The 25,525-nt window shown below is 46.4% G+C and overlaps 1 protein-coding gene across 2 annotated transcripts; it reads right to left on the bottom strand.

Moving 5' to 3' along the window:
- Window positions 1-42: 42 nt before the first annotated feature.
- LOC117204784 (leucine-rich repeat and calponin homology domain-containing protein) lies at window positions 43-25,142 on the bottom strand. 2 transcript variants are annotated; one of them, XM_033442529.1, is made up of 13 exons: window positions 24,956-25,142; window positions 12,034-12,178; window positions 11,716-11,948; window positions 11,381-11,517; window positions 11,074-11,289; window positions 10,625-10,786; window positions 10,117-10,238; window positions 9,845-9,994; window positions 9,372-9,772; window positions 9,129-9,280; window positions 8,909-9,046; window positions 8,753-8,830; window positions 43-2,871 (listed from the first exon to the last, which is right to left on the bottom strand). In XM_033442529.1, exons 1-13 carry the CDS (start codon window positions 25,140-25,142, stop codon window positions 2,719-2,721), a joined length of 2,274 nt encoding a protein of 757 aa, XP_033298420.1. In that variant the 3' UTR covers window positions 43-2,718. The 2 variants fall into 2 exon arrangements, with proteins under 2 accessions (XP_033298420.1, XP_033298411.1); XM_033442520.1 differs by lacking the exon at window positions 43-2,871 and adding an exon at window positions 5,210-7,693.
- Window positions 25,143-25,525: the final 383 nt, after the last annotated feature.

The following is a 25,525-nucleotide window of genomic DNA, read 5'->3' as shown; positions in this document are numbered from 1 at the left end:
AGGAGCGGATTTTCCAGGGAGGGAAGAAACGCCAACAGTTGGACATACGTAGACTTTTTTCGATTTATTTTTTATACACTGTATCCGTTAATCTTTAAATATATTACGTGCGGTGTATTTAGGTATCAATCGCAGGGCAAACGTTTGGTACGAATCGATCGACTCGGTGAACGCGATTATCACAACGGTGGGAGATTTTTCTGAAACACGTTTGGAGGAGTCTTCTATCGGTGGGATGATCGGTAATACTGTTGGCGATATGGCCTGCTCGATCGAGACGTCCCAAACGATGGCCAGTCGCGTCATAACGGCGCGTCCGTTTCTGAGAAATGCGAACGCCGTTCCAGCGAACGATACAATTCCGCAGCGATGCGTCGTTTGACGAATTCGCATATACCTATAAACGAGAGGTGCTGATCGAACGAATTAAACGTAAAGGTGAAATCGGGCTAAAGAGCGAGAAGAGGTAAGAGAAAGAGGGGGAAATCGAAAGAAGATTAGTAGAAAGTCCGGTACGGTGACGCAGCTGCGGTCCACGTACGTACTTTCGTATAGACGAGAGCGAATCGCGTCTAATTCCACTTGCAAGTTGACGCAGGAGATACGGACGTTCGATCAGACAGACAGAGCGGCGCGCGATCGTCGTGTCGTTTCGACCACGCATCGTACATCCAACGTACCTCGTCGAAGGTTCTTCGACGTTTCGGTAGCGTTCTTCGTTCTTCGAAGTTATTTCAGAAACGTTGTTTCTTTCCTGCAGAGATTCGTCCTCGATGAGAAATAGAAAGAAAAATTAACGTATATAACGTAGGGTATATCTTTGGCACAATAAATACGAATACACGGTACAATCTTCTACGGTAGATGTCTCGCCGATGAGTTCGGGAACGTTAACGAGCATTGAAACACTTCGACGAGACACCGAGGCGTAATCGCTTGACTCCTTACCAATCACGACGCATGAGATCCTTCGTATTCCTCTTACGCGATCATTTCTAAATAAAACGAAATAAAAAAAAAAAAAAAAGAAAAGAAGATTCTGAACGAACCTTGCGACGATATAGGAAATTACAGCTAACGATATTACGCTTAGCACCTAATGGGGTTTTATCGTTTCGGGAATTGTTATCAAATCGTGGCAGTATCCGAAATCGTTACTCCGACGATAAAGACAGCTCGATATCGAATACGCGTCGAAGATATATAAAAAAAAGAGAAAGGGAAAGAAACGGTTAAGTGTCTCGCACTAGATAAAAGAAGGTTGCAACGCTTACGCTACACGTTGCCGTGAACACCTAGGCCTTAATTTTACATAAACGAACCAATTATATTTAATATACCAACGACCTGTTTAGTACTCGTTGCCGACAATCTATCTCGATCAGCCGACCGAGCTCGTTATCGATCGTCGATAGTATTGAAAACGCCCTAACTAACTTACCGCTCACGCAGAAACCTACTTAATCCGCAGTAGATCGCATATGTATCGTTTCGAGACTAAAAACCATGACCAAAAGCCCAGCTTTCTAGTATTCTGTTAGGTGGTGAACGAAATCGTTAATGTGTCGCGGAACAAACGAACCGAGTATCGCTCGATAAATAAAAATATATCGAATCTCTTGGAACGAGACGATTCGCGTAAATTTCTGTCGGTTTAACTCCGTTCTAAGCTACGCGAATTCATCCTCTGTTGCAAGTATATATATATATATACATACTTGGATTAATTGCGGAATAATTCGAATATCGATAGAATATCGACGGGTTCGTTTCGATCGAGTAGAAAACCGCGTTATCGTTCGTCGTGCGCTTTGATTTGATTGTTCCACGTTACGATATCGAAATGCCTCGTAATTACCAGCTATTTAGAAAGCACGGATATACAAACTCTGTTAATAGATATAGGAGACATTTTATTGGGAGTGAACCTGAACTGTGGAACAACGAAAAAAGTTCGCGCAACTGCGATCCTCTTCTGATAATCGTTGAAAAACAATCGTCTCGATCTAGATAATGCTTGGGCTGATATTAACGTATGATAAGTACGAAATATGAAAGCGCATTAGTTACACGCGCCTAGGAACTTTTTTCATTGCTTCGTGGCTTCGGAAAATCGAGCCCGAAAAAAGTGTCTCCGATATTTACTAACTCTTCGTATGACTGTTGCATTCGCGCGTCGTAGCCTATTCTTCGTGTAAAACTCCACTACGATTTTATATCCTAGTTTCCTGCTACTTTTTCGCTCTCTGGTACAAAGATACTTGTCTTGTCTTTCACATATAAAAGTTTCATAGTACAACTATATAATCGAGTGTCATGATTAATCGCGGTCTACCAGTTGCGTCCAATAGCCGCGTCATTGCATTTTTCTTTTGATTTGGAAAAAGTCGCTGGGTGGCGATCAGACGCGCGATTACCTGACGCGTACAATACGAGTATAAAAGTGTGGAGATTATCGGTCCCCTATGGCATTATTGTTCGATCGAGAAGTTGGACCAAGAAGCGCGGCGTTTCCTTCGGTTTTGTACGCGCTATGAAATCGCGTGCCTCGAGTATATAGAAACGCAGCACGATGCTGCTGTTGCTGCTGCTGCTGGGTCCATCCTTCCTTGATATACGTGCGGTAGATTGGAAAACGTGGCCGCCAGTCCGTTCCCGCTGTGGTCGACGATCTTTTTTCTTTTTTTCCTCGCCATATCGACTTTATATAGTCTGGCGCTAAGCGGATACGTGGTTCGGCACGTTCGACGATGACGTGGTCTGCAACGGGGACCGTGACTGATGGAACCTGAGCAATTCCGAGACCGTGACAGCCACGCGAACCACACCTCGACCTCCTTCCAGAACGTCGCTAGCGCAGCACACGAGATTCTGAAAATGACAAGCACGCGTGCGTTCTTCGTTAATCCAAGTCTATCGAGAGCCGGCATGAAATCGTCGCGTCTGAGGATAGTAGTTCAGGTGACGACCGTTCGTCATCATGCTCAAGCGATTATACCAAAAGAATATTTTATTATCAGTGGAAATAGTATTACAATCGTTATGATAGTCGTACAATCGGTGTTACAGAGTACGTCTCTCGAAAGTAAAACCGAGTATCGTTAGTAGCACTGTTGTTCGAGTGGCGAGACAAAGAGTTTCCCAACGATTGTTCTCCGGCACGCGAACTATGCGACACTGGGAAGCATAGAGACGCCGCGACTCGTGCTCGATTGTTCCAGGCCATCCAACCGATCGAGCTCGCACGAGCGCGCGCGTTTCATTCGCTTTCGCGCTATACAAATTATTCGAACGGAGCCAAATCCAGAGTCGTGTAAAAATTTGAACCGATAAGCAGAAAGTGATATTTGTTCGAATCGACTCGATTTCGCTGCGGCAACGTAGCCGCCTTTTCTTAGCGCGTGTGGCATAGAAACGAAACACGAGACACGCCGCCCACGTTCACCGTTCACGCGGCGAGGAGTGATCGTCGTTATCTCCCGACTATGCCCCATTGTGCGAGTAGAGTCGGAGAAGTAGAGAAGACACGAGCAATGGTCGTTTCGACGATTGTCCTTGTATCGCTGTGATCGTGAAATCGTTGGACGAACGTGCTGCTGGCAGTTCAATCAGATTCGATCGTACAAAAGTGGAAAAGTAGAGAGAGAGAGAGAGAGAGAGAGACAGAGAGAGTTAGAGAAAACGAACGCGTACCGTCTATCGATCATGCTGTGTATCGTGCAACGAGCACGAAGGGATTGTTCAAGCGTTCGACTCGATGGATGGACGCGATCGTTCGAAGGAACATGAATTAAATAATAAGAGAGGCCTTTCTTCCCTTTCCGATAATCGTACAAAAAAGCTTAAGCTTAAAAAACAACAAGATAAAAAATGAAGCACCGAGTTTTAAAGAGCGATCGTGATCTAAGCTCGTAATTTGCGACGAATTAGCTTACGTAGTACAATTTGAGAAACAAAAAAACGACCAAAGAGAAAAATAGTATCAACGTACCATATATCTGTGTCCATACAATACAGTATGATATAATATAATATAATAATAATAATATATATATAATATATAATATAATATAATATAATATAATATAATATAATATAATTTATCTCTATATGTATATATACGCTCTCTTATTCTTTCTCTCTGTTCTTTACATAAATTATACAATTATACAAGCTAATGCAACGGAATGATCTTGTGTTCGGTCTCCTCATCGCTCGTCTTTTCTACTTGCGCCCATTTGCGAGCAGATAGAAGGACGTAGCCTCTTGTGGAAGCGACGACTAATCGTAAAAGAAGAAAACCACTGCGTCAGAGCGCAGAAGACGTCGTACAGAATAAAAGGTAAATTAAAGTGAAATAAACAGTCTTACGGTTGCGATTAATTCGATGTAATTACGTCCTGTCCGATCGTTACAAAAAAAAATAAAAAGAATATAATACTGATGAGATCGTCGCCGTTCAACTCGATATCGTCGCGACTCTTCTTTAAGCTAGCTTCGTCGAAACGATTCCTATTTTCAAGCGATAAGATCTTTGGATGCATCTGGGAATTTTTGTTTAGCGAGCCTCACGGACAATTAACGCCCAAGCAGTCTACGAACGACAACGAAATCGATCGGAAGAGTAGTAGTGGAAGAGACAGCAGGAACGAAGAAAATTAAGTAACGAATTAAACGTTAAGTCATCCAGTGAGTACGAGACTTGTTGCGTATAACTTAGATGGGAACGAAGATTAAAATAAAAAAAAAAAGAACAAGTCGAGCTGACTAGAACCGGAGATGAACTTAACAAACGATTAGAAGTACGTAATACCAGAGACTAGAAAATTCATAAACGTTCTACCGCCGACCGATGCTAGTTGCCCGAATTGAAACGAAATGAAACTTTACGATCAAAGTAACGCGGTATTCTGGAAGATGCAGCTCGCCTTGCGTTCTCAAAACTTAGCAACTCGTGTGTTCGTTCGTCGTGTCATAGAAACATCTCGCGAACACGCGATCTACGGTCAGTTGGAAACGCAGAAATTCCATACAAGAAGAGCCAACGCGTTATATCTAAAAAGAAGAAGAAGAGAAACAAATTTGTACGTCTCTACTTGTAAATAGACCGTCGTATTAGACCGTAGTAGAAACGATTGATTTCTCGTAAAAATTCCTTTGTGCGTTCTCGATCAGATAATCCTCGATACGTGTTTGAGGCCACGTGTTCATTCGTACCGTTTTATTCGACGTACTAGCAGCGATATAAAAGCATCTCGGAGAAACAGAGTCGCGCGACGCGTACTACACGGTTCGAGTGTCTGACGCGTTTGGCACTAATCTACCGCAATGTATTCGATTCGACGCGTCTGCGGAGCGACAACCGGAAGCAAAGACCTCCGGCAATCCGAAGACTCGATCTAAGCGACCCGCTCCTCCTTAAGTTCCTTAACGTAGACAATATAATACTTATCGTACGAATATATGTAGAATAAGTTAGACGCGTGTATATTCTAGACGATATACGTATTGTACGTCCGCTACGATACTTTTGTTTTCTTGTTACGTTAAACGCGTTTATATGAAAATATGGAGATTATCTTAGGTCTACGACCGAATTGCTTGGTCGGTGAGGTGTAAGTGCTCTCGTTTGCACGTCCCTCCCTCAACGAAAAGCCATGTTTACTTGCCTCGGTCGAGACGAAGAGAAAGAGAAAGAAGATTTATCGTTGCCGCGATCTCGTTGGGGAGGGACGCAATACTGCCCGTAACTCGTAAACGATAAAACAATGATCGAATGAGAAATTCCTTTCGAGTTCGAATGTGCGTTAAACCTACGTACCAAAATAGGAAATCTTTGAACTTAAAGAGATTTCTAGCACCTTGTTGCGAATCCTGTAGTACTCGAAGGCTACCTATCACAGACCCATCAATCCTGAAAGAGCCGTAGGCGATTTGTATTGGTCGAACGTTAAAAAAATACTACCATCCGAGGTATACACGAAAGTTCCTTCGTCTTTCTTCTCTTTGAACTTTGCCATTCTGGCGTGATTCTAGACACGTCACGGGTTCCAGACGATGCCGCAATACCAGTTGGGAGAATTCGATTCGCTTATTTCTCTGTTTTCCATTGATTCGTTGATTCCGTCATCGAGAGAAATTATTTCGAACCCGAAGCTACCGACACCGATGGAAGATTTCTCGAACGAGTATTGCACACTGACACGCCGCTTCGAACACCGTCCCTTCGCGTAGCAAAATACTATTTTCTCAACAGATCCTGCTCGACGATAAATCTCATCGGTCGTTATGATCCAGCCATTCCAACGAACGATTCGTCTGTTCAAGGTACATACATACAAGGTACATACAGGCGATTCCATCTGATATGCGAGCGTCCAAAAGCTTTGATTGCGCTCTTTGATTTTTTTTTTCTTTGTTTTTTTCATTTTTTACGTTCTATTCCATCGTAAAATGTTCGCGTTCAACGATCGGAACTCGAGAACAACGTTCTACGCTCGAGTCCCCGTCAAAGGCCTTATACCAAAACAGAAACGGTTAACTAACTTGCGCACTACGTAGCCGCTTCTACAACTAGGCGGACTAAATGTACGATCAAGCTGCCTTTCGATACTTAAGGGGCTACCGAATACTATTTCGTCGAAAGTTTTAAGCGTCTCTCTCGAGCCACAACGACGAAGGCAAACAAACGAACAACCTTGTCCAAGCTACAGCTGTGACGTAGTCGATGTAAATTAAATCCAATATACAAGCGAAAGCGCTCAGTTGCTTCTTAATTAGACCAACGATCGATCGCACACTGATTAAACGTCTCTACGCGGATAAAAAGTTTCGAGTGTCTCGATTCGATGGCGTTTCGTTTAAAACGAAGGCGATGAAAAACGAGAAGGAAAGTTAGAAGTAGCGAAACTACGTCGAGTTGGGGTAACGAGACATTTCTGACAACGGTAAATAGCTCTCGATACGTTTCTTTCGGGTATCGTACGTATCGTGCTTAAAATAAACTCGCAATTAAGATCGATGTCGGAAGGGGTGTGATGACTCTGCGCGACACTCGACCCCGTTCTTCGCCCGACAAAGCAAACGAAGGATAAAGAAAATAAAATTAGAAAAATATCATGCCGCTCTATGAGTACTAATTGGGGTAGAAGAAGTGGATAGAAGAGTGTCGTGCAGTAACTCGATCGAGCGACTCGACGGCTCGGCGAACGAACCGAAAAATTGCCGACAGAACGTTAACCAGAAAAATATTAAGAAACCGTGTGTTTCCCGAGTCGCTGCACCGAACCAAGTCGCGTCGCGTGTCGATATATCGGAGTAATCCCAGAGTAATCTTCGATTGTGCTTTTCTCTTGCGAGCGTCGTTCGTTCCATCGTTTTGCACTCTGGCGTTCTCGTCTTGGTCGCTCTTTTTCTTTTTCTCTTTTCTTTTGTCTTTCTTTTTGTTTTGCGTTTAATCGGGAATGGGAAAGAGATAGAGCAGAACGAAGGTGGATAGGAATGTGGCAAAAAGCATCGCGGATAGAACGCGATCCTGAATCGTATGGGATGAACCTGCGGCCGATTCTTCGGTATCGTTCTCTCCTTCGTCGCGGAAAAGGAGAAGAGCGGAGACGAGACGCGCCAGAGCCTCCAGCCCGTACGCGTCCATGTAACCCACGTCCATGATTGCGTCCGCGTCCATTAACACCTCCTGCAACACCAACAACGATACTACTCAGTCCCAGTCTCTACTACGTCGCTGGTCGTTCTGAACGTTCTCGTTTTGATACAGAACCCTGTCCACTTATCACTCTTACTTCTTCGAAGCGACACCATCCTCGAAATCAACGATTCGAACCTTTTGCGAAAACTTGCCTCTTTCGGACGAACATTGCACGAAAATCGTTCGATTTAGGTGCTTCATCGAGAAAGTGAGCAATGCCAGACTTGGGTATCGTTTCATACGTATCGTTGCTACGACGAACGTACCCAATTCTGGTTCCTATCTCAAAAAGATACAAATGCGAATAGCTAGTTTGGAAGATAGTCGAAGAGCGCGGGCATAGTTCGGAATTTATGCCAGTCGAAGTGGTATCGTGGTTGTCGTTAAATCGTATAAGAACGTCGAGAAGTGAAGATACTAAGACGAGACGCGTTCAAAGCGTTTTCCGATGAAGCGACGAGCGACACAAAAGCGAATACGAGTCTAGGCACATGCAACTAAAGCTTCTTTCTTGGTTTCTCTCCACTTCCTTCTTCCAACTCTTGCATTTTTTTTTTTTTTTTTTTTTGTACTTTTGTGCTTTTGCGATTTGTGGAACGAGAAAGATTTTGAAAAAAGGACGAATCGTATACCCTCGTGACTGAATGAAAATCGGGGACTGACTAGTAGTTGTTGGAAATATCATGGACAAACGTACCGGCTGTTGTCGAAGCGTTAGTTACGACCTTGCCAAGAGGCGTTCGATCGACGATAGTACGGATGCCTATATTTCTTTCGATTTTGCGCTCGAACCGTTTCTCTTGTAACACTTTGGCCGTGCTTTCACGATAATAAGACACGAACGTGTTTGCAGGGCGTGTCGAGTACAATCGTCACGGAAAAAAATCGTTAGGTAATAAAAGAGGGAAACAAAAAATGATTTTGTTCCACGTAGAAGCATACAGTGGTTTAACGTGCGTTATACATGCCGCGGGACCATTAGCGAGAGATAAAGCGCGAGAATTCTCGAGAAGTTGTTTAATGAGAGGTATCGAGTGAGTAGCTTACCTCATCGACGCCTATCTTTCGACACGCCTCAAGAAAATTGTCGACGTTACGCCTGCATCTTGCCATTGTCAACTTGGGCTGCAAATTACGATACAATCGTTATTTTTCGATAATCTGAAAATCGTCGCGTCGATTAGACAGCCCGAGAACGCTTACCACAGCTGGCGAAGGAACGTGAATACTGGCAACAGACCGAGGTCTTACGTGATTTGCCAAGTGACAGAGTACAACTCCGTCTGTTAACGCCGGAGCAAGATCTTCCGGTAGAGCCATCTTCAACCGCGTTTCAATATGCTAAAAGGAAACTCAAACATTAGCCACTTGTTTGCTACAACAAATGACAAACGCGTGAAAGTCGATCCTTTCCGATACTCACGTTTCGGAGCTGCTCGATCAAGTCAGCTTCTTCCTTGGCACGTTCAAACTCCCTTCTCATGGTGAACGAATACTTCTCTGGCACGTTGCTGTTCCACGTAACCGATCGGGGAGACTTTGGACTTCCACCGTTTCTGCTGGGACTTTTGTTACCTAGCAGACATTATCCATATTCCATTTAATTGTGCATGACACCAGTCGTTCTATCTATTTGTCTCATTGCCTTTGTTCAATGGTTTTTTACCTTCTACGTAACCAACAGCTGTTTTGACTAGCCTAGGAGTGTGTCCCGGGCTGGTGTTGGAAGATAAAATGCTCGAAGATGTTTTAATTGGCGAATTAGGCTTCTTATACGGCTGCTCGAGGTACTTTCCGTTCTTATTGTTGTATTCGTTATTGCTACCGTTGATAATTGGCGTGTTCTGATAGTTGATGCGTGACGGAGTTACCTTCTGTACTGGTCTCTTGGTCGCGTTTTCCTCGTTGAAGATCTGTTTACCGACCATACCAAGTGCGTCTTTACTGCTAGCCAAGTCTGTCTCGTTGCTCTGCGATTCGTTGTCTGGCGGAGTGACTTGTTCCCGTGGCCTGTACACGCTAGGCCCTTCGTTTGCCCTTTGTTGTCTCAACGCCTCTTTATACTCTCTATAAATTCATCACGCGATATCATCGTGTGTCGTTGCTTCTTGACATCTGTTAGACGGTACAAACGCATACCTGTAAGTTTGAATGTGATTCAGCGGCCTTTTCTCATCTCCGTTCATTAAAGAGGTAGTAGCGTTCGAGATCGACGTTTGCAGCGGTTGCACGGATTGCGTGTTCGTTGAGACTGGCACCGCTTGATTCAGATGAGCGGATTCGAGGGGACTAAAAAAGACGCGGGAAGGCATCTGATGCTTCAGCTCGTCTATTAACCGGTAAAAATCACTACGCAACCACGTGATGCACAGTGGCAGTAACGGTGATTGGCTTATTAACAGCTCGCTTACCCGGGTGGCGTAATCGACGCGTGGTAGAGGCCAGAGGTCATCGGTCTTCTGACATCGGCTCCATTCTCCGAGGTGCTCCTCTCCAGTTTTCTCTTTTCCAACTGATCGTGCAGTATCATAGCCTGTAAATACGGTTTCGTGGAGAGAGAGAGAGAGAGAGAGAGAGAGAGAAAGAAAGAGAAGATAAATCTAAGTAGAGAGATTTGAGAAGGTAAGGTGAGCGCATTCCTAGCGCGCCACCTTGGATGCTACGCGCGTTAATCGCGAGCGACGCTGACGGCGAGTTCTTTCAATGGGTTAAGGTCATTCAACGAGGCTTGAACGACGGCCAAGCGCAGCTTGACAACACAGATATCATTTTCAAGGGGCGCGCGAATTCTATTCACTCGCTAAATATAGACGTTGTATCATACGCGCTCACACTTGGAGTAAGCCTAAACCCATTAGAAAAGCTTGGTCAAACAGGATACCGCACGGAAGCGATTGACGAAAGCGGTTCGAAACCTACCTTGCCGAGCTCATCCTCGAGAGACGTGTGCTCACCAGGCGAGATGGTACTAGGAGTCGAGGTTCCGCTGCAGGATCCATTCACACCCGTCTCGTGCGGCAACGTGATCGAAAGGGGCGAGCATTCTTGACGCCACAGCCCTCGAATCTCGCCATCATGCACCTGCGCGCAAAAAGGTGTCCAGCAGGAGGTACTACGAGAAATCGTCGACCGTGTATACGTGCTTGCGTGCGTTTCAAAGTTTATTGTTTGCGTTCTTTCTACATGTTTGGACCAGTCAGAGTACAGGAGAGTGTGTATGTTTCAGGAAGGTTTCTACGCTGAATCCAGATTGTTATCTACAGCGGGATTTACAAAGTTTCGTAGCCGAAAAACTTGTTATAGAGCCAGGCGAAGAAGAAGAACCGTAGAAATAGGAAGAGGGTGAGAAGAAGGACGAGGAAACTAACCGCGCTGTGAATTTCTTGAGACCAACGTTTGTCGACGCCGTCGCTGGTGCTATAGCCACTGTCGACGTTGTGCCGCCTGTGAGTTCTCGTGTCTAGAGTCGCGTGACCTCTAACATCCAAGGGTGTCCTTCTCGCGCGGCCGCCTCTGGCTCTCTCGTGTTTCGCCGCCTGTCTCTCCAAATATTTGAAGATGTGCGTTCGCCCGCGAATGCATAGCTGCGAAAACAAACGAAAATAGTCGGCTGGATAATTGGCCGATCTATAATTAGACGGCTCCATCTCGTTTGATTCAGAAGCTTATGCTCACCGAGGCAGGCGGCGAGGTCAAAGGATTATCGGACAGCCGGAAGTCGACCAGGCTCTTCATCTTTCTCATCTCGTTTGGAAGCACGGATATTCGATTGCCACTGATATCCAGCTTTACGAGTCTCAGGTACGTCAGTTCTGCGCAGAACGTTCGATTTCACGATCGTCAATTGCATCGGATGCAAGGTGAGACATGGCGAGTGGGGAATCGATAGAAGGGAAGAATTTTGACGCGCGCATTAAAGGGACGTTAGCCCGGTTCCCTCGGATAACTCGACAAAGCTCCTATCTGCGACGTGACACGGGCGGAAGCATCCGTAAACAGGCGTTACCTACCTATAGGCAGGTGCACGATCATGTTACTCCTCAAATCTAAGGACCTAAGTCGCGCAAGGTCACCCATCCTAGGGGGCAGGTTCGTGATTTCGTTGCAGCCGGCGTCGAGCTCCGCCAACGCCGACATTCTGCCCAATTCGTCCGGCAGAGACGCCAGTCTGTTGTGAGCGACCAATAACGTTTGCAGCGGTAGCCTGCATATCTCCCGAGGTAGAGACGTCAATTGATTGCGACTGCGAACAAAAACATCTCCGCTCGTTAATTCTAAGCCCGCATCACGGAGAATCAGAGGCCTCGTGACTTCCTGTCCTTACTGACCTAAGATCGAGGTAGTTGAGGGACTGCAGCATCACCACAGTCTCCGGTATTATTCTTATCGCATTGTGGTAGAGATGCAGCTTTTCGAGGAACAGAAATTCCGTCACTTCTTCCGGCAATTCGGCGAAACGGTTCTTCGAGAGATCTGTAACAGGAACGAAACAACGATATATTCGTCGCGTAACGCCTTCCGAATGATGTTCGCTACAGGGAAAGCATAATACTTCTTGAAGAGGCCTGTTTAATTGAGAGACATCGTCAGGATTCCCCGTAGCAACAGCTGTGCTCCGGTTAGGGTGATGCTTGGGTTCGTGGGGGGGTTCTTATGAATGGGGTGCGACGGTCACGTGCGTGTACAGTCTCGAAACGTAGGAAAAGGATAAGGGTGGCTCAGCTGCTGTTGGCTTCGAGCCTCCTTTCTGATCAATAACCACGGCCTGTGTGTGTGCCTCCGTTTCCTCCGGGAGTTGGTTAGCCAACGGTTCGGCTCGTCATTTTCCTTCGCGCCAGCTTTTCAAACCCTCTGGCTATCGATCGGACGCTTCATAGCGTCCGACGGCACTACCGGCATCTGATAATTTTCCCGAATCCTCGACACGAACCACGGTCCCTAGCCGTGGTGTCGAAAGTGGCCCGAGCGCGAGTGCTGAAACGTTAATTCGAGGAAATTTCATTCCGCTTTCTCGGAAATTCGATTTCGGCTATCCAGTTTACGCGATCGGAACGGAAATTGCCAATCGATCGTCAACAGGATACCCCAGTTCTCTTGCAAATACTCAGTTCGTTATCTTCTCATTTGCACGATTTGCAAGTCTTATTGCACGACGACTTATTACTTATCGAGGAACAGCCGCGTTTCCCTCGAGCACGCCCACGACCGTAATAGGTACGAGTCCATGGGGTGAAAAGCAAAGCCTGGAACCATTGGTGCACGGTCGATCGCATAATCGTCGAGCAAGGGCGTCGGCCCGTTGGTGTTGGTGCGATGCAGACGAAAATAGCAAACCCCTATTCTGTCTCTGTGCCATCGCCATAACTCTCTGCCAATGAAACTAAACAATTTTTAGCAGAGCGTCGTCTACGTGATTCTATTTACTTTCCACGAGGAATGACAGAAACCGTTCTCGCCTAACGTTTGATAAGAAATCGATTCCTAAACGAATGCTCTACAACCGGCTTCGTAACGAGCGCGAACGATTCGTCGAAAGTTAATTGCTATAGAAGTAGTAATAGGGAAGTTCGCAACTGTGGCACATATAGGGTGTTTCACGAAGGGGTCGATGCACCAGGCGATTCCAAGGGCCAAGGTCGAGGTCCGGCCAACCCAGGGATCGATACCACGCACATAGATTTGCGTGACGCTGTACAAAGTTGCTAGACTGTCATTCGCCAACGGATGGGCGTGGCCCTGTTGTCCATGTTGCTTGTTTTTACGATAAAAACAATTACGCGGATAAGCGGCGTTTAACCAGGCTGCCAAGTCTGCCTCTTCCGACCTGCTAATAATACGACACCGACGCGGCGGAATATGAAGTCCGAGCGATCGAAGTGTTTGCATTTTTATCGCACGACTCGCTTGCTTATGCATACGCACAAGACAATAACGCCGGAAAGACGGTTCACGCAATCGTAAAGGGTTGGACGTATATGCGACGTAACGTACGAGTAGAAAGCGTCCGCCAAGTAATTTCTACGATAATCCGCGTGCTAAGACGAGAGACGCTGACGACCGATGATAAAAATAATTTTCCTAGGAAAAAATGGAACGCTTATGTTCGTGCAATTAGAGCTATCGCATTTTTATAGATTAATACACTTTTTTAAACGATTAAAATACTTAATAATTAAGAACGCTATATATGGTTGATCAACTTAATAATTGCAAAAATAAAAATTCCGAAATCGCAACGAGTTTACTCGTTCCAGCCTTGATTAATCGTTCGAACATGTTATCGGAGCGAAAAACTTTCGCGTGTCACGAACGAGATAACTCCTCGCAAAACGTTCAATGTTTTAAGAATTTTTGCCTCCTTGGTTCAAAACCACCGTAATCATTGTACGTTTTACATAAATTTACGAGAGCGGAGAGCGAGTGGCGGCGTTGCTTGGGCGTGCCGCGTCACGAAACGCCGGCTCCTATCGCCGATACAAAACACAGGGTCAACGACCATAGGCAAAAATTGCCTCGTGCGTTAATTAAACTACGGAACAGCTGGAGACGCAGAGAAAATAGTAAATCGTTCGGTAATGGCAACCTTGAACGATTCCTTCGCTATTCAGCGACAGATCGACAATATAATATGCACGAAGGCCAATATGGTCGACGTACAACAAGCTAGCGTGTTCGTGGGAAGAGACGCGGATAAAACGCAGGAGAAAATACTCTAACGACGTTAAGTTATCCTTCTCGGAGTATATGGGGTTATAAGAGCTAGCATAAGGGCTGCCGTGAAACCGTGGAAACAGAGGGTTGCCGGATCGATAACGCCCCCATAGCAGATATCGTCCAGGGGGTTGGCTGTACGAAGAGCGCAAGGTGTCCCATGAGCGGCATGCTACCCTCTTTCCGAGCTTTTCTGCTGGAAAATAAAATCATTCGAGGCGAGGCGAACTCCTCGCGAACCAATGATCGGTAACGACGTTAGAAGTTCGCTAACGAGCCACATGGTCCGAGGGCTCGAAACCGATTTAATTCCACTCCAGATACATTATTAAACGGTAACGCGCTTAACGATCAATTCCACGTAAAAGCGTGATTAACGCTCAACGCGGAACGTACTATTGCTTCTTCGCGACGATTCGAGAGATAGCGCGTTCTCGATCGATCGATTCGAGAGTTGTCGATCGCAGCATGCGCCAGGTAATTGCTTTCCAGCGTAATTCCTGAAGTGTCACGTCGAGGACACGGGAAGAGAAAAAGGCAAGAGAAGGACGAAGAGGAATACCATGAGCGAAGGGAAAGGGAGGAAATTCTGGTGGCGAAGTCGTGCATAGACTGGGAACGCTCGCTCGGTGCTTCCTTCGCCCTTGAACCATCGTCGTTGCTGAAGAGATCGCGTCAAAAGCGAAAAGAGAAAAGCGCGGAGAAGCCACGGAGGAAGCAGGCGAGAAAGGACGTATGCCTTCGTTGCTTTTGTAAGAGACCGACACGCCACTTCCGGCGACGAGGACGCGAGTGCGAACACGACTCGCATACTCGATCAAACTCAAAGCGGACGGAACCGAACAACTTTGAGCACACTGGATGGAACACGGGTGAAACATCGATAGACGTGAAACGATCGATCGCTCGAAATTTATTGTCCGATCGGTCAGTCAGTGACAGTAACCAATGCGCTATCTCGAGAAGTTTCATAGAATTTAGATGAACTTTTGATGGTCGGTCGCCACGACGCGACGCAAGGTCCCACGTTGCGAGGACCGGACTTTTGCATTTAAACTAGTAGGACGAGTCCGTCGAGCATCTGGTAGTTGGTGATTCGACGTTGCATAAATTATACTCGGACGTGGGGAAAGATCCGAGAGAGAGAAGGTAAAATAAAGAAGGTAGTATCGCGCAGCCGGTTTCCATACTCCTGCCGACTGACCGTGGCAGGCAATGCGTGCCGAACAGTGCGTCGCATTGTGTATGCTACGTGTTCGAGCGTGCCGGTACGCGTGCACGCCTTCGTGTACACGCGTGTACGCTAAAGCGAGCCGTATGCGACGAATCATGCTGCGCGAACGGAATACGCGCCTCTTACCATCTATTGCTACTGATATTTATTTATTCATTTATATACGCATAGGCGGAGATGCGAGAGAATGACGAGAACAAATATCAGGCGCGTTAATTTAACATTTTTCTATGCGTGTAATTCAAGGCGAGAGCGTGAGCAATTGATTCGTCGTTGCGCGCTTTCACGAGGGTATAAAAACTTCTTTCGCCCGTCGAAACGAGAGTTCGCTTCCCTTTCTTCATCGGCGACGGCGGCGCTTCAATTATTGCAGCATCGTGGAAGAGCAGCAACAGCACCAGCATCGCCCCTAAAGCACCGTTTGCTTTCTTTCTCGCTGCCTACGAAAAGCTTCGCTCTTCTCGTGGGTTTCTCTTCGTTCCTTTTCTCGTTTACCCAACCTCTTTTACCTCGTTTTCAGTGCAACGAGTGCGAACCGAGTTTTCAGGTTGCACCGACTCCGCCATCCTTGACCTAAAAACTAATACCCGAGATGAAAAGAACCGAGAGCGACCTGGAACACAGGGAAAACTAGTCGAAAGCTGCACGGGGTGTAACAAGACCACGCTCGATAACGCGTCGAAATATCGCGTTACACCGGTACGACCAACGTTTCGTTCGAACGGAGCATTTTTTTTCAATGACCTCTCGCTGCTATCGGATGGCAGTTTGCCGTCTCTCTATCGTATTGAGAGAACGCGATATCTTTACCAACGATTCGAGGCTGTTTAGCATTTGCGATCACGAGCCGTTGGTTGAAAACGCTAAACTTAGGCTGCGATCATCCGTAGACGGCAACGCGGTGGCACGGAAATCCAAAGCGTTCGAAAAATCTACGGTTGTTCGCGATGACTGGAAAGGGCCCGGTTCGATCGTACCGCAAGTCCCTTTGTTCGTAACCATGCTGCGTAACCACAAAACAAAGCCCTCCACGCAGGTACGTCGTTATCCCCCCAGAAACTAAACCGAAGGACGCACTCTCGTCGAGGTATCCTTTGTTCGATGTCATCGCTGATAAATCAACGGCACTTTCTCCGTTGGCGACGTATCAGCGACGGTAAATATCGCGGCGATCGCGATGGAACGTTCGAGCAAAGGGCCAAGGTTTAAGTCTCTCTGATGACTCGGAGCAAAACAAGCCGCGTTTGGGACTGCTCGTTAACGACGAGTCGGTTAATTTAACCTCGGATAACGAGATCGAGGAGAAACGCCAGCCTTGTAGATTTGTTTCCACGCGAATTATTCGGCCGGCTCTGAACCCGGTATCTCCTAATTGAAGCCACGGACGATGCTGCATGGATACAGATTCGGTTAGCCTTAATCGCGTGACGACCTACTAATTATCCACGCCCGCGATTCCCCAGCTCCGTGCGTCGCTTGCCCGGAACCAGAGAAAGGTACGCTCTTCTATGGCCAGAGATCTATCGCGCTTTATCGTTTCGATCTTCGATACGCATTCGCGTTTCGAGTCCACCGACAACGTTATCCCATACGATAATTCACTTGAAAAATATTTTGTAAAGCGCATACCAGCGTGCATTTTGGAGCGTTGAGTAATCGGCCAAATCTACCCACTTATCTTTGTTCGATGGCCTGATTGTACGTCGTAAACGTCACGCTGTTTACCCTTGAATACATTTTAACGACCAGCTCATCGGGAATGAAACGACTTAATGGGAACCGAAGTGTTCTTAGCTACGAGCATCGACTTTCCTCGAGGTTCTTCCAAACGGAAATGAGGAAAAGCGAACAGAGGTCGAGCGTTATTTGAAGAAGCGAATTCTACGAATAGCCGAAAGCAGCGCGTTTGTGGTCGAAACGATAGAAAAAAGTAGCTTTGATCTTTGGAACGGTAGTTTTCGGGTTACCGCGAGTTTAGAGCCGATGGTTGGCATTAGTGGAATCGGTAACGAACGCTACCCTATCTGTTCTCCACCTTTTGCCCGCCAGCGGAGCGGAAGGTTGCGAAAGCGATGAAAAAGCGATGAAAATCCGATGCATTAGCAAAATCAAAGAGATTAAAGCAGTTGGCGAACGACAGACAAACTCTCGGGGTTCGCCGTGCCGCGAGCGAGCGAATAGACGGTAAGGAAAAATTCAGGAGAGGAGCAGGAATGGATTAGGGTTGCGTCGAGGGATTCAAGGCTGTGCGACAGGTACAAAAAGCGATCGTACAGAGCCGGTTCAAAGATTCGGGTTTAAAGAGAAAAGAGACAGTCTCTTGTCACGTTGGCGGCCAGAGAGCCGGCAAAAAACTCGTGATATGCAAACAAAGCCGTGCGCGAGATTTACTCGCTCGTTCAACGGTGGAAAATCGTTTCGCGAACAAAGCGCGGGAAGTAAAAAAATTCCAGTCGTCTGGCGCAGATATAAAGTGTCGCGAGAAGAGAACCGCGTAAACGTTGTCGCGTCTTTCATGAAAAAAATATAAAACGCTGTTCCGACGATCGTTTGCAAAGCGCGACGCGACGCAACGCGACTCCGCTGCAGAAATTCGCGCGTTTTCACGAAGGATGGTGCAATGCGAAATAAAGGAGCGAGTCGGAATGTAGGACACTCGCGAATAGAAGTGACACGGAAGAAAAATTTCAAACAGACGAACCGTGTCATTTTCATTAAATCGCTCGACTGGAGGTGGATTTCGCTACAAACCGCGTTTACACGCCTCGTTCAATAATCGTAGCGTCATTCTCGTTAAAAAATTAACGCCGAGCCACGAGACAAATTGCGTGTCGCGTCGAACGATGTCGTATCGACGCATGCTCGATTCGATCGATATCGACCCTCTACGTGGAAGAAGAGATTCGACGCCTCGACCTCGTCGGATCATCTTGTACCGAAGCTTCGGGCGGCAGCTTATCGTACGACGACCCAAGAATAACATGATTACATTCATTAGCCATCTATAACGTTAGCCCGAGCAATACAACAGAGTCCGAACCATAACCATAACAGTATTTCATACCGTTTCATTTCAACCCGTGCCACGTAAGAAGCGTGTATGGACTGACAAACGAGATTACCTAGAACGATAATTAGAGGCCGTCCCTTTCTTCTACCTGTCTTGACTATCGATACCTGCGCCGCGACGAATTGCTTTCCAAGAAGGTACGTGTTCTTCGTACCGAATCGTGGTCTGTACAAAAATTTTGCGTAAACGCAACGGTTTCGTTCGTCACGCTTCCTGGCAAAAGATCGAGGGAGAAGGGTTTCCTCTTATCCGCAATGCGGCTAGAATTTATCGACGGACAAAACACGAGTAGACACAACCACGCCAAGTTAAGTTGGCGGCCGGTCGATCGACCCGCCTATCTTCCTTTCTCATCGAAACGGACTTAAGCGTTTTACCGCGTTTGCGGTTGTTGCACCAGGCCAGGAAACGCTTCCGTCTCTTGCCAACGTCGAGACGAGGATTTCTGGATAGTTTAAAATTCTAGAGAATCCACGAGGCAAACGAGGCCGTCTTCGTATTTTAAAGAGCGAGGAGATGAACGATTGTGACCCGGTTTTTTAAAGCAGCTTTGAGTCGGATGTGCATTCGTGTTTAGAAATCATGGATGCAGGGATCGGGCAAACACGGTACGGCAAACATCTTTCACTCGAGTTACCCGATACAGCGAGCTCTTCAGCGGTATATACTAGCAGTTCGTGGGCATTTTCTAATATCGCTTCGCCCTTGTATCGTGAAAGTTTGCAGGGCACTCGTCGGTGCTCGTCTCGACGCCGATTATCTTTTGTAACCGACGCTGGCGAGGGCTGCTACTACCGTGATATCTCGCGCGTATCAGCGAATTTCGACCCGTTTCAGGGTTGACCCAGTTCGAGAACTCGCGGAACGCGAAACGCAACGGCGGCAACCCGATCGCACAGTTGCAGAGGTCATGACCGTGAATATCTCTCTCGAATTTCAACGCTTGTAGAACGGGATGGAGAATCGTGTTGTAACGCAGAGTCGGGTAACAATTTACACGTTTTGATTGAAAACGATACCTCGTACCACTGTCATTTATAACAAAAATCTCTTCGTTGCGTAGACTAAATAGAAACATAGAGAGAGACATTAATATCCAATACTCGACTCAAAATACCAAAGTTTTAAAGTCTAAACGTCGCTTTTACGAAGATTCTTTTAAGGAACGGCGCGGATAACGACAGTCAAGTAACAAGGTACTACTGTAATTGATTAAAAATACGGGAGTGGGTTCGCAAGTACGCTAGGACGGCCCTGCGATACTGCTAATTATAACTCGGCAGCGAAACCACCGCGTTGGCTTGCACGCGCGATACGCGCGAGATCGGTGCATATACCGTAGATATACCGTAAGGCGGTGCATATTAGCAACGGGTCGCAAAATGGGCAAAGCGCCGCTGAAAACGCCGGGTTTTCAAAGACACTGCTACCGCTCTTGACTAGCGGCGGTTTCACGCGCGACTACTTTCGTCCGCCCCTTTCTTCTATACCCGCGAACCACGTTCGTCGACGCTAATTAGCGAGCCGGCTTCTAACTCAAGGTGTTTAATTAATGTGTCTTTTAACGACGAGCCGTTGCTCGAAAGTTAACGCGAAAGCTATTGCCTAGCCGTGACACACATCGATTGCCCGTTTAAACGGTATTCGACGAGCGCTGAGAAATGTCGCCGCTCGTTGGCTCGCGGAAGAACGACGAACCAGGAAGCAGTAGTTTGCGGTATTTATTAAGAGCGTGCTGGCACTCGGGCGAAAGACAAACAGGGCGTATCTCGGGGGCACACGAGATACAAGACACCCGGTATCGGAAACATTCATCGCGTACTCTCGAAACGTGCGCGATATCATGGATAGGTGTGAGTACCGGCACGGGCGTGTAATGTGCCGACACGCTCCTTCTACACAGTACTTAGAAGTTGAGTTCAAACTTCAGCAGCATGTAGTACTCGTTGAAACGCACAAGACAGCCTCGATAAACGTGGATCCAAATATCGTTAGTTTCAGAGTTTCAATAGATATGCCGCGTGCAAACACGTATTAAGTGTGTTTCGCGTTTGCCAAAAGATCGTCGGCGCTCTCGTTCGCGTCCGACATTCGTCAAGCGCCAAGTAGATGTTTGCCGCGTTTTGGATAAACGAATAAAGTCGTGTGCAACGTCGAAACGCGCGAACATTATGCGTTCGAGCACTTGAAGCGCGTGCGCTCGGAACGCGTACTCGACTTGTTTGAAAAAAAACGCTGGCAGCACTTTGTCTTTACTACTGCTCGCTGCGTGAACTGTAGATCTAAAGTTTCGAGGTCCTCTTGAGACGCGTGCCAGCCCATTCTCGGAAAGCTTCGGTTGCGAAATAGTCGTTCTCCGGTGATCGTTTGCCAGTAGTGCTACTGTTAGGTAGTGGTTCGACGAAAAGGGACGGGGAACGAAGCGACTTCTCCGCCCTTAGATGGTTGGCGAGAACTCAAGAGACTTCGTCTTCGAGGAGTGCTCCTTTGGCAAAGAGACAAGAGCGCGAGATAACCGAGCACCCCGATGCTATATGGCGATGCAAACGATGTAACGCGTTATGGAGTATCGACCTGTTGGCACCCCTGCCTCTGCAGCTGCGGTGCGTCTCTATCTTTAGCTCGGACCGGCCCATCGTATGGGACTCTTCCATAACCATGGTGGCTGCTCCTTTTCCCTTTCTCTCTCTCACTCTCTCACTCTCTCTCTCTCTCTTTCTCTTTCCTAACGTGCTTGTCTGCATACAGCGCGCGCATCATTCTTTGCTCCTGTAAAGACGCCACTCCGCACCCTGCTGTCCTTCCATCGTGAAAGACCGGGCGAGAAATACGTTTGACAAAGAGGAAGGAACTAGTGTCTCGTCCCTCTTTGAAGTGCTGGTTGCAACGAATCAATCGAAATCTCTGTCTCGAGTCATCGTGACGTCTCCGAGACTAAATTAGCCTGGAGCGATTCGAGAAGAAAACGCTTTCGATTCGCTAGACCGGTTCTCGCCGAGAGACACCTGTCGCGAACTCGACCGCGCTCGAAGAGAGACGAGCGGCTCGGCACAAAATGGGAAACAGAGAAGGGAAACGGTAAGAAGCCAGGTAAGAGAAAGACAAGAAATAATCGTGCCACCATTCGATCGGTGCAGTTATCCCGAATTCCTTCCTTTCTTTTCGTTAATCACGGTGCACCTCCATCCATTCGAGCACCTGCTCTCCCTGAAAATCATCGGTCGAGAGATACGCGTCCAGGACGATGAAAAATAATTAGATGTAATTGCATGTTACATGCGCGTTGCAGCTCCGTTCGGGCTCTTACGGTGAGGGTTAAGAAATCGACGATGCGAAACGCAGCGAATATCTCGGGGAGTATTATTTCGAAAGTACCCACACGCGAAGTAGCGCCGACTCGGAGAGTATACGGTTGAGTTAACGCATTGGAATGTCGAACAGAGAGGCAAGGGTTCGCGGGAATAAAAAAAAGGATCCCGCCCTTTTTCTTCCTTTTCTATTCCTCGAAGAAAGCGCGCAGTGCACCGTGACATAATCGATAAGAAGCTTTTTCCGCAGCGAGACTGTATCGCGATCTCTCTATTTGCCTATCCGCCTGGTCTCGTCGTTGATACGACAACCGGTTTCCGTGTTTTCGCCGTTTCGTCTCAACGAAGCTGAACACGCCGGAATCCATGATTACGCGGCAAGTAAAGTCATTAACGGAGTCGATGTTGAATCGACCGCGAGGAAACAATTTGTTCGAAGTAGTAATCACCTTGCTGGCTCTCTCTATGGCTGTCTGTTCGCGCATCCAACTCGTTTCCTTTTGCTCTTTTCTCCTAGAGCGGAGCACCGTGTGCAGCGTGTGCTGTGTTTGCTTTTACTGGTTCGCGTATGCGCCACGGACAATGGATCGGCTTTTCCTTCGATAGCCGGCGACATATCAAACCCACGGGTTTCTCCGGTGAATGGGGACCGCAGGGCCTACCGTTTGTGATACTCCGTTCTAGAAATCGTTGTAACATATAGCCGGAGGCTGTGCGTAATTTTCCTTGCCGTCGGATGCATTTATATTAGTTTTAGCAATGGCTGACATAGATTCGAACAACGTAGGACACGGTTCATCGAATCCCTCGTCGCGACACGAACTGACCTGGGGTCCTTAATGAAGTTACGTCCCCTTCTGTCATCGTACGGAATATCTCGTCGTAAGACGGCCTCGACACGAACCGTTCGGTTCGATAATACCCCGGTGAAACTGTAACGGGTATGAAAGTTCCCTTCCATTGGACGATCGTCCCTCGAGCATCAAAGAACACCGAACGAAATTGCCTCGTTCCCTTCGTTCGGTGAAAAATTACCATCGAAAACCGATAAGCCCCACTCGGTGCTACTGGCAAAGCCCGTGCAACGACGAGGCGCCACGATTATCATTTGTTCCTTCGCAACAGCAGAATAATCACGACACGGTCTTGATTAAAACACGCATCAGTGACGCCAGGCGAATTTTCCTTTTGCGAAACTCATCGTTTGCATCCCAATGGGTTTGGAAACTAATGAGAACGCTTTTCTTAGAGAAGCAATTTTTCACCCGAAGGAATTTCGTAAACGAATATTACTCTGTTGACTGTCGCCAAGAAATAATTTGGGTCGATGCTACATCGATGGAAATGAAATACGTTTATATCAAAGTAGTATATGCGAAAAGTATGAACGATTGAAATCCACGTCGAATTTCATTTTCTTGCAAGTTGGTAAATTTTGTAATCTGTATCGTCGTTGATTCGCGATCGTCTCGCGTGATTGTATATACATATTTCTATATATACTTTCTATTTGTTGCCATTGTCGTCGAATGTAATATACGCGTACGACGAACGATATGATGAAGCTGACTTACCCTCGAAAGGTGTAATCCTCGCTGATAAGGATATCTCTGTGTCCCATATTTTTTCCACACCGAATACCTGTATCGGTCGTGGAAACATTATCACGGTTAAACGCAAACATTCCTAGCGGCGAGTAATCGTGTTATCTTCCGATTTACGTCGCGAGTCATATTTAGAATCGAATCGGGGTCAGGGGGATCGATCGATTTCTATATTTGCAAAAGTATCCTCCAGGCGACGCGAAACTCACGATCCTTGGTCGTTAACGACAATATTGATAGTCTGAAAAGTTGGAGTATATACTCTTATGCTTCTGCGCACGTAACTCCTCGTGGTGTGCCGGTGATATCAACGAATATCGAATGCACGATTATCGCGGTAACAGGAAACATCGGGTGTGTCGCGATAACGTCTCATCGCGAACTTTTTACTTATGCACAATCTTGTACGATGCATTTGTTTAATCGGTTGTTTTCTAAAAGGAATATCAGGATTTATGGAAACTTGTCATTCACAGGAGCTGTCGGCGTCCAAAAACGACGTCTGATATAAATCATAACCTACCGCGGTGATGCATTTATATTAGATAAAGCTACATGTGTCTCTTCAGCAAGTAAGATGAAATGAATTTACCTGAATGAATGAATATGCAGATACCTCGCCCCTTTTTCGTGTTTCTAACTTGTACACTTACTTCTTTTATCAGTCGAAGATTAAAACGATGATATCAACGCTACGAAATCGTAATCACGGTGCATTGCACCGTCAATACAGATGCATTTGTATTATGTAACACTATTTCACGTTAGTCATTAGACTAGAGAATTACGAAAAGACTACTATATCGTTCTCCAAAAGACGCTGTCTATGCGCGTTCTTCTGTTTTCTCTTTCCAAGCTAATATGTAGGATTAAATTGTTTCAAGCCTGTTTTCTGAGAAATAACGAATGAAAAATGATACATAAAGCTCTGCAGTTGAATAAAACATCCAATTGTAATGTGGAAAGTGTATGCGTTGGCAGGGTAACATTCGGCGACACATACGTGCCGCAGTGTGATATAAACACGAGAGTTCGAGGTTAACTCTGGCAGAATGTACAACTTTTATCGAATCAGACGCAAAACATTTACTAATATGTCTTCATCTTCTTTCTAGTTGTTATAAACCAGAACAACATTAGGAAACAAATTTTTTCAAGATAGTTCCTACAACATAGTAAAAACACTTCGGTTCGAAAATATTTGTAGTATCTTTTCATAGAGCGTACATTTTATTTTTGGGTTTATATTTATCTTCGTGCAAACGTCAGTTTCAATAAAGAAAGGAAAATTGATGATAGAGCAAAATGCTGAAAAAAACTCACCGGCAATAACCGTATCCTGAAGATTATACTTGCTAGAACCCGTTTTCCCAACTTTTGGAAAGTCCTTAAGTTTTCGTCCGCTAAGCTTGAGTTCACCGCTCAAGTGTGCTTCCTCCAGGATTCGCTCGAGACTTCTGGTGAGCTGCTTTTGTATGTGGCCGCTCATGTTCGACGCGACCATCGCCATATTACATTTTTCGGGCACGTATACGCGAAAGCACGGTAGTGAATATCTTCCCTGGCGTACCAGCCACTCGTCTTTTAAACGGCGAGGCAAGATGGTCCAAAAACTCGACACCCACCAACTTCTCCCGATACTTGCTCCTGCACTACTGATCACAGCTTAGCAAAGCGCATGGATGCAAACGATTCAAGCGCCCTCGTTTAGACGCCATCTTAAGAGGAACATTCAAGATACACCATTCGATTTCGTTCGAGAATCGCAATTGCAATCGATTTTTTAAACTTTGATAATTTATTCAATAGTTGATAGTTTATTTTCGCATTGCGTTTAATCGTATTGTAATTATTTAATTTGTATAACGCTTTAATGTAAGATATTTGTCGTGA

This window comes from Bombus bifarius, unplaced genomic scaffold, assembly GCF_011952205.1.
Source record: "Bombus bifarius isolate JDL3187 unplaced genomic scaffold, Bbif_JDL3187 scf7180000007966, whole genome shotgun sequence".
Lineage (NCBI taxonomy): Eukaryota > Metazoa > Arthropoda > Insecta > Hymenoptera > Apidae > Bombus > Bombus bifarius.
Note: the sequence above shows the minus strand (reverse complement) of the source record. Positions and strands in the feature narration are given on the sequence as shown.